Source organism: Nicotiana attenuata, unplaced genomic scaffold, assembly GCF_001879085.1.
Source record: "Nicotiana attenuata strain UT unplaced genomic scaffold, NIATTr2, whole genome shotgun sequence".
Classification (NCBI taxonomy): domain Eukaryota; kingdom Viridiplantae; phylum Streptophyta; class Magnoliopsida; order Solanales; family Solanaceae; genus Nicotiana; species Nicotiana attenuata.
Window position 1 is genome coordinate 72,525 of NW_017672646.1, and position 8,964 is coordinate 81,488.

Genomic DNA, 8,964 nt, shown 5'->3' on the forward strand with positions numbered 1-8,964 from the left:
AGAGCTGCATAAAGAAATCAAAACACTCATGCTTCAATTCATTTATTTGGCTGATAAACTTATTAAGGACGCAGGCCATTGACAATAGCGACAGTTTAACACCTTCTTTAGAGTAACACAATAATTTAACACAATTTTTTTTTTGTATGACAAACAATAGTGTGTCGAAGCAGGATGCTTTTTCTCTACTTCGAAATTTCATTGACGTGTGAACAGCTTTCACCTGCTAATGTATTTGTGCTGTGGGGGAACTAAGAGGTCTCTTCAAGCGACACAAACTTCAAATATACTGAAAGCTAGCTAGTTAGATTTTGAAGCTACTCGACAAGCAAAAGATTTGAACGTACATGGAAATTTAAGAGAGCTTTTGAGGTGAAACAAAAATCAAAGAATCATTGTAAAGTATATATGGCTTCACAGTGTTACTTTTGCTTTGTGCAGTCACAAAGTTCGAGAAGTTTAGACATCATTTGTATGCTCTATACCTGTAGAAGAAGGGAAAACTCGTTCCTCTTTGAAGGAGAGGAAAAGGGAGAATTCTATCGAAGAGACCAATGGAGTCCATGTGCCAAGCAATGAACACTAAGCAGGTTGCAGGAATTCTTCTAAAGCACGTCGGAAGAACCATGTTTGTAGGTAATCTGCCCCGAAAAAATTGGGAGTTCATCTGCACGAGAGATGTTCCAAAATCAACATGCTGCCGCTGTAAATTTAGCTCTTGTTGAAAAGATTAATCCACGGAGTGGGCTAGACATCAATGGCATAGAGGGAAATGAACAAGAATACGAAGGCAAGATATGTACATCAAATCCTAATCATCAGGATCCATTTCCTCATCCTGTTCCAGGGATGGAATTGCATCAGTTCCATTGTATCCTTCAGATTCAGACTGCCCATCTAAATCAGTTTCATCTTCTTGAGAGTCAACTTCATCCGCGTTAGTCTCTTGAGTTCTTTCTTGTTGCATCGATCTGGGGCACTCGCCCTGCCCTTCAAACAACAGATGGAGATTGCTGTTCTTTCCTGAATGCGAAATATCAGTAGCCTTGACAGTTGAACATGAGCATTCTGGAATAGGGTGCGAGAGGAAAAACTTAGTCTTTGATCGATTGGATTCCTGCAAAAGGCCCTCTTCTGCCAGGCTTTTATTGAGGTGTTCTCTGACAGCAAGAGTCCAATTACGAGGTGGATAGTAAAGATGATCGACAGTGCTATTAAAGAGCTCTGCAAGATATTTCCTGCATGTACAAGCTAGATTTTAGAAACTAATGGTAAAAAAAATGGATGAGCACCCAAACAAGGAAAGGACCATTACTGTCGTTGGTCTACCTGTTTGGCCGGAATGTTCTCGCAGATGCCATCTCATAAAGTCGGTGTCCCATCACCAAGCTGGCAAAATCAGGCCCGCTACCATCATTGTCAAAACCAGGAAAAAAAGCTTCAGCTTCCACTGAGACTATGTAATCAAGAGCATCCCATAGCAATCGGTGTGCTCGCTCCCTCTGATCATTGGGAGAAGGTTCTGGTTCCACATCTTTCTCTGCAACCCATCCATACCAGCCTTCTTTTTCATGTCGATAAATAGGCCGATCAGGAGGAGGTGGTAGAGGTCTTGGTCGGGGCCCGGCCTTGTCCCATTCTGCTTTTAGTTGATTTGCGCTTTTTGCGGGTAAAAGCTGATCAGGATCAGGCGGAAGGGGAGTTTCTGGGCCAACTAAATTGGCTAGCTCTTTTTTGCTGCACAACGCAGTACGGTCAACTAAATTGGGGTACATGGCTCGTAAAGGAATCATAACTCGTTGTCCGCCAAAGGTTTCAGAACCTGCTAGATAAATTCTTGTTCTAGGTGGGTAACCCATGGCTCGAAGCAGAAGTCCTACCTAAATTTTGCAAAAAAATGTACAAAGCACTAAGAAATAAAACAAGGACAACCATGCATATTCACAGTTATATTCGGTCTGTAATTACAGAATACGAGGATTAAACAGTTGGTAACTTTGACATAAACACCACATTTACTTCGGCAGAACTTCATCTCAGATATCCCTTATTTTCCTTACTTTTTTAGTAACAGTTTAAATTCACGCAACGACTTCCTCTTTAAACATTTTATTTATGAGAACTTTCTCTTTAAAGGATTTCAGGAGAAGAAAGCAATAAACATCAGGTCAGTGAGTGAGATAATCTCTTGACAAAAGTGTTCTTTACTAACCTACAGAGTACAGACCAGCTTTTCTTTATCTCGCTTTTCTTTTCTTCTAAGGAGAGCAGTTTTGCTATGATGCTCTTAAAGCCTCACCAAATCCACCCACGCCTCTTATCCCCATGGTCCCTTACCCTACACTGCAACACCCAATCAATCTCTTTTTCTCTAATTTGAAGGTAAAATATGTATACTGTTAGTAGATACAACAAATTTGCTTCAAAGAATCATCTTAATACACGTACCTTCCTATCATTCCCATATATAAGAAGAAGAAGCAACTCGGTACAGCATAAATTTGCATCAATTCCGTAAAACAAAGAACTTGGGCTTATAACGAGGAACATTAACATCAACCTTCCCAAGGTCAATGAGCAATAAAGGGGGGAGAGGGTTTGAATTATCAACAGTTCTTGAGTGAAAATATCTTCAGGAACAGGCTATTGACGACTCAGATATATCTTTTAAAGCAATCTTTATTTGTTCCATGATATAGAAATAGAAAATAGCTACCAGGTAATGTCCTACCATGTTGAAACTATATCTCATTGGCTAAGCTAACTCATACGAAAAGAAAAATTAAATAAGTTAAAAACCGAACAGTATGCCCTTCTGTTTAAAGAAGAACTAATTAGCATTTAAAAACGGAGATGCTAATAGGTATAGAATCAAATAGATGTGTGATAAAGTGTACAAATCCCTAATGATATTCTTTATTACGTATTACTCTTGATGTTATTTTGCTACTTTTGCATACTTCATCGCCCATGGGTTGGTGTATCCACTATATTTGCTTACTCCTTGTGGCTGGAAAGTTGTCTTTTACAACACGTCATTATAAACTATATTGATCTTTAAAGTGCATTAATCTCTCATCTCTATATCTCTTCGTACAAGCTAACAAAGAACCCACAACTTGTTCCCAGTTGTGAGAAAAGAGTCCAGGAGCATAAAGTAAACTTTGGAACATGCAGACAGTCTATATTTAGAGAAGTCCGAATGGAGAATTAAACTATCAGAGATGGTAACAAAGTGCACCTCATGGATGCTATCAAAAAAGTCTCTGCTTCAAACGATTACTCTAGAAGCAACATATTGTATACAAGCTCCTTACAATTATGTATTTCCACCCAGATGAATAAACTGTTTTTAGAGATTTGAAGAGAAAATCCGAAAGTACCTCTTCTGGCATGAGTGGGCACGATCCATTTCTCTTCCGAGCATGTGAATCAACACTAAGTTCTTCACTGATTATTCCTTGTTTAATCAACTGGGCCCTCCTGTATTGTATAAGTTCTGTGTGAATATCCTACACCAATAGAAAGCAATAGGTTACAGATCTCGCAACATCAGTTATTCTTTTAATGAGGAAAAGGCATCATAAGGTCCATTACAACAGATATTTAGAGGCTCAGCAGATTAAGTGCAGCAATACCCTCCCTTGCTTTACTGCTAATACTGCCTCTTTCTCTGCCCTCCTCTTTTTGTTCTTTTTCCTTTTTCTCTTTTCTAGTGCACTCACTTCACAGCTCGGAATTACAATTTACAGTCACAATCACACAGTTTCCTTTCGTTTTCATTTTTCTCAGACAATTCAAATGAATGACAATTAGCCATAACTATATTTGGAAAGACAAGTCGAGCAATGAAAGATTATCCATCTATTGCATGTGAGGTCACAAGAATTAGAAGCATCAGACAATAGAATAGAAAGAGTAACTGGGAACTTTTCACCTTATTAACTGACAGTTTGATTTGCGGAAGAAAAGGATGGTTAAAGGAGGGGCATGGGTAACTTCTTAGTATCGCTACGAAGCAAAGAGGAGTGGAAGTAAAAGTTGAAGATTGCATGTGGCATCCTGATTTAGACAGCTTTTGTCAACACCTTCAGAATTGGAGGAAAAGGAAGACGTAGATCTCATGCACTCTCCCTTGTCATACCAAAAAGGATGCGGCAATGATAATCCTTCTGTTTAAGTAAACTTAACAGGTCTTCTTCCCCCTTTCCCAAAACCCTTCCCACTGGTTCAATCAAAAGTTTTTTAGGTCTTGGTTGAACTAAACATATTATGCAGAGCAATAAGAATATGCTGCTGATTCTAATCCCAGATCCTCATCAATTAGAGTGTTCTTGGCATCTCAACTATTCTAGAATCCTTAGAACCATCAGATCCTCATGCAAAATTCTTGCATTTGCCAAGATTGAAAGCTGCTACATAAGCAAATTCAAGAATACAAGCTAGAGTTGATACTAGCTACAATGATAAGAGAAAGCACATGATACTTATAGTAGTTCTATTTGCATATGTGAGCCAAATAACCTAGCTTTGACAGGTATCATCCCCTGTTCTCATCAGTGATACCCCAACCACAAAATTTGAAAACCAATATGGCTATGGTTATAGTACTAAATTTCCAGAACAAGTCACCAGAATTTATCAAAACTAATCCATGTTCCAACAGGGATGTCCAGAACATCGACTACTGGTTAGACAAATCCAAGTTCCTACAACACCGATCAGATTAAGAAAATTAAAGAAAAGTAACCTGAAAAATTTCAGCACAACCATGATAGGCTAGGGCATCTCTCTTAAGCCCAGGATGATAGGCAAGGTAAGGTTGGCCTGAAGCTTGTAACCTGCAGAAAGAGGAATAAAAAATTTTACCATCTTTCTACAAGAGATTTAAAAACTCTCCCTTCGCCACTTGAAAAAAAAAAAGCAGCAAGAAGTTGATCAGATGAACTTCCATTTGACACGTAATTTCATTGTGTTCACTGTTCAGTGCCAAGTGCTGGAAATTTGCATTTAGAAAGATACAGTTAAAAAAGAAGTTCAGATCCCTACCTTTCCGCCATGAGTTTTCCAAGAGCTACAATTTCTGGGCGAAATTGAAGTGCATGAAATGCCACACGACATCTAAGCCTCTGATACTCAGCCATGCTAGGGGGAAGTGCGGACTGAGAAGAAATTGAACTTGATTAAATAGTCATTGTAGGGCAAGACAAACTAAGCATGAGGCAGGTAAAGATTAAATAGGGGAAAATCGTCATTGATCAAGTTAAGTCCAACTCCTCTTAAGAAAGTAAGCATGAAATATTCATAAATTAGAGGTTAAACTGAAATAAGGCGCAAAGGTAGGACTTCAGAAAGATGTAGGCGGGAAACATTCCATGCTCCAAGGTAATATTACATACTAAAGAGGAAAATACATAAACCTCCAAGCCAGAATTGAACCCTTTTTTTCTCGCTAAACACATATACTTTAATCAAACATCTCAACCAGAGCACCCTTTAAGTCTTTTTGGTGATGGATGCTCACTAAACAAATTTTGATTGTTTGTATAGAAATAACATAGCTCAATGTTTAAACAACGGGTGTTCTAGCACCCAGCACTCTTAACTCTTAAGGTAGGTCCGCCACTGGGAATAACAAGAATCTATTGTTTGTGACGTTAATGATATGAAATGGATGTGGTATGCCCTGTGTCTTCTAACGTTTTTTCATTACATTAAGACCGTTCAAAATATCACATATATAAGTAGAGCTGTGCTCCCTTAATTTTTAAAATTTCCGTGTCACCAAGTCTATAAATGTACAATTCACTATAATTTTGCAAGGGGGTCCAAATATCTTGCTAAATACAACTTTATACACAACTAAGGTCACTGCGACTTGCAAAACCCAAACAGAAGGAAATAATCATACCTCTAGACATCCTCCATCTGTCAATATTAATCCGATGACCTTTGCTTTCTTCAATCTAGGTAAAACTTCAGAAGTATAAAATCTTAGAGCAGCAGAACTTTTGGGCTTGAAAATCTGGTACTCTTTCCGTTTCCTAGCCTCCCTCAAGATAGGTGGCAGACTCTTCACAATGGAGACATCATTTGCTAAGGCTGCTATAAACTGATCCTCATTATAGAGGTATGAAAAACTCTTGAACTTGGAACTGCAAAGTTTAAATGCAAACTTAAAATTCAGGAATGCCAATAAAGCATCAAAAAAGCGCTCCATATCTTTATGTCAAATTAATCAGGACCTGATGCCTTTTGAACGAGTACTTTCTTGAATCTCTGGAATTACAAGGGTGGCATTTAAAAGCCTTGATATGGCGACCAGATCAACAATCTATGAGAAAAGAAAACCTGTTAGAAACTCTTTCCCGAACAATTTGGTGCAGAATAGGAAGATAACTTTTCAACAATATAATGAGCATACCGAGTTCCTAATCTTCTCAAAACTACCAGAAATTTTTGCATAGATGAAGCCATTGTTGTGTTCAACTGCCACTGAAACCGTGACAAAGGTGGTGAAAAGAAAAAATCAGTTTCAATCGATGATGGAGGTACGTAACATGTAGTTGCAACAAAATACAATTAACTTTAATTTGGAGAAGGCAGCAAGTCAATTTAAATTTTGACATAGCCAGGCCCAGAATCTCCGTCCTTAAAAAGAAGTAACTAAAGTATAGACATGTCTAAACTCTATGCTTCTGCAACCTAGAAAGCAAAAGCAATAGCACGTTAAAATTTTTAGTAACAAATGGTACTCCCTCCATTCCATCTTACATGGCAATTGACATGGCATGTTGTACTGTACACCGTGAGGTAGTAAGAGAGTAGGAGTACTTATGATATGTTATACATCTTCAGCTTACGTATCAAAAGTCTTTATTTATCTCTTACTTATTTACCAATTCAAAAAAGTCTATAGTTATTTCTTAAACAACTACCATCAATAAAACGGTTGCCTGTTTTTTCAAAAATGCTTTCTGAAGTAACTACAGCTGCTCTACTACATCATCAGATGCCATAAGATATGCTCCCTGATACCTTCATATTCTTGCTTTACATAAAACACATTAGATAGCATTATATTCCTTTGTTTCCAAGTTTGCAATTTTTTCATCTTATATGTGCAAGTAAAGTTCAAAAAAAGCACAAACGGAGGGATTAATAAGAAACAAATATCAAGCAGATAATACAGTCAGGAACCTGTGACGAATTCAGAGCAGTAAATAATAAAAATTTCAATGATTACCAGGATATGTACTTCTTGGATTTGGATGAGGGTGCAAGGGCTCCAATGACTTCACATTTCCCCACAACTTGCGAAACCCAGGACCCTAATCAAAGATTCCAATATGAAAATACAAATACAAGCACAGGGTAATCATATCAACCTAAAAATATGTACCATTGTATTGTCAAAACAAGTAGATACTCTTAAATAACAAACACTACATTCCGGTTAGTAACAGAGAAAACGGATGAAAGTTTCCAATATTTTTTTTTTATACATTTTCTCTGAGCACTTTTTATTTTGGATGATGGTGATGTCTCGGCGCACCTCAACTATTCCATTGTGTACCTGCTACTTATAAGCAACTCTACCACCAAGGCTTGTATTTTTTCTAAGCACTTTTGACATTTGGGTGCTTTTTATAGAGAATCATGTCTTTTTTTTTTTTGGTAAGATTCTTTACATGGGTATATATCTTTTATCCACCATTTCAATTAAAGTCATTAACTTATATTAAAAAATATAAGCATGGGGCAATGAAATCAACATGATAAATGCAGCATTATAAAGTTGAATTATGTACATAATCTTAAATGAGAAGATATCACAAGTAGATGTAAAGAGTAGAAAATTAGAAACTCTATTTTTTCCCACAATTTACCTTTCTGGTGGCTAAAGTGGGAGTTAAATCCTCAGTGAAAAGGGTAATAGCAGTATATTGAACAAGATCAGCACTGGACTTGGCAAGAAACAAGTGAACGAGCAACGAAGCGAATGATAACACCAGACCTCCTAGTGCTGCCCATTTTATCTTGGATTTCATTTCTCAATAATTTAATCCAGCAATGCGATAAAATCTCCCCACCAAATCTGCGAACTCAATTTATTAACAGAACAAAGAATCTATATGTTGAAAAGTAGTAATCATAAATTCAGCTGGTGACCGACAGAATTCAGAGGAATTAGATCAAACACTTGGAGTACACAGGGTAAAATAGGGTGGGATAATTGAATCTAGAAATATAGAGTTTAAGTGTTTATTAAGGAAGCTTTAATCTGTTTTATTAGATCGAGGAGAAATTGAAAAGGAAGTTGATCTGATTAGAGGAAAGAGAGAGTGATTAGTGAAGGATGATTCATAGAAGGGTTTAAGCGGATTTTGCGAAGATAGCTACTGCCCACAGAGACGGATGCGAGGTAATAAGAGATTTCATTCATTTTCTGGAACGCCACCACACACAGGGGCATCAGGCAGCACAGCAGGTGAGTTCAGATTTCGGAAGTAGTTCGAATGCGCCCCCCCCCCCCTCCAAAACCAACATTTAAAAAGGGGAAAAAAATAGCACAAACAAACAAACAATGACTTACAGTTCTTTTCCTTTTACTTCTTTTTTTCTTTTTGGATAAGATTAAAAATTGCAATTTTCGTGTATTTTACACTTTTGAGTCTTTGACAATTGCTTCATTATTGTGAAAAATCATGACTTTTATGATTGCTTAATTTGAATTATATTATGTGGTAGATTGCTCATGTAAATGTTTATAATCTATCAGCCAAATTTGTTATAATGCGGGTTTAGATTGGTACTTCACAAAAGTGTTGGATAAAAAAACTATTTGTCTGTATTTTCAAAATTAAAATATGATCTTTAACCGAAGGGACTTTTTCGTTTATGTACTAAATTATAAAGTTATTTACCCTAAATATCTAAAGTTTGATATTTATCAAAGTTGAC

The 8,964-nt window shown here is 37.1% G+C and overlaps 1 protein-coding gene across 2 annotated transcripts; it reads right to left on the bottom strand.

Moving 5' to 3' along the window:
- Window positions 1-350: 350 nt before the first annotated feature.
- LOC109213952 lies at window positions 351-8,529 on the bottom strand. 2 transcript variants are annotated; one of them, XM_019377800.1, is made up of 11 exons: window positions 7,890-8,529; window positions 7,247-7,331; window positions 6,425-6,495; window positions 6,246-6,334; window positions 5,912-6,155; window positions 5,050-5,162; window positions 4,751-4,841; window positions 3,384-3,512; window positions 1,330-1,880; window positions 804-1,238; window positions 351-667 (listed from the first exon to the last, which is right to left on the bottom strand). In XM_019377800.1, the coding sequence occupies exons 1-10, from the start codon at window positions 8,049-8,051 to the stop codon at window positions 812-814; spliced, it is 1,962 nt and encodes a 653-aa protein (XP_019233345.1). In that variant the 5' UTR covers window positions 8,052-8,529; the 3' UTR covers window positions 351-667; window positions 804-811. The 2 variants fall into 2 exon arrangements, with proteins under 2 accessions (XP_019233345.1, XP_019233344.1); XM_019377799.1 differs by having other exon boundaries at window positions 351-1,238.
- Window positions 8,530-8,964: the final 435 nt, after the last annotated feature.

Bases quoted from the DNA above. Each gene is read 5' to 3' on its own strand.
- LOC109213952 (XM_019377800.1), bottom strand. From the start codon at position 8,051: ATGAAATCCAAGATAAAATGGGCAGCACTAGGAGGTCTGGTGTTATCA. The intron at 7,332-7,889 runs GTAAATTGTGGG...ATCTTTGATTAG, and splicing joins CCACTTTAGCCACCAGAAAG to GGTCCTGGGTTTCGCAAGTT. The intron at 1,881-3,383 runs GTACTTTCGGAT...TGCAAAATTTAG, and splicing joins GCCCACTCATGCCAGAAGAG to GTAGGACTTCTGCTTCGAGC.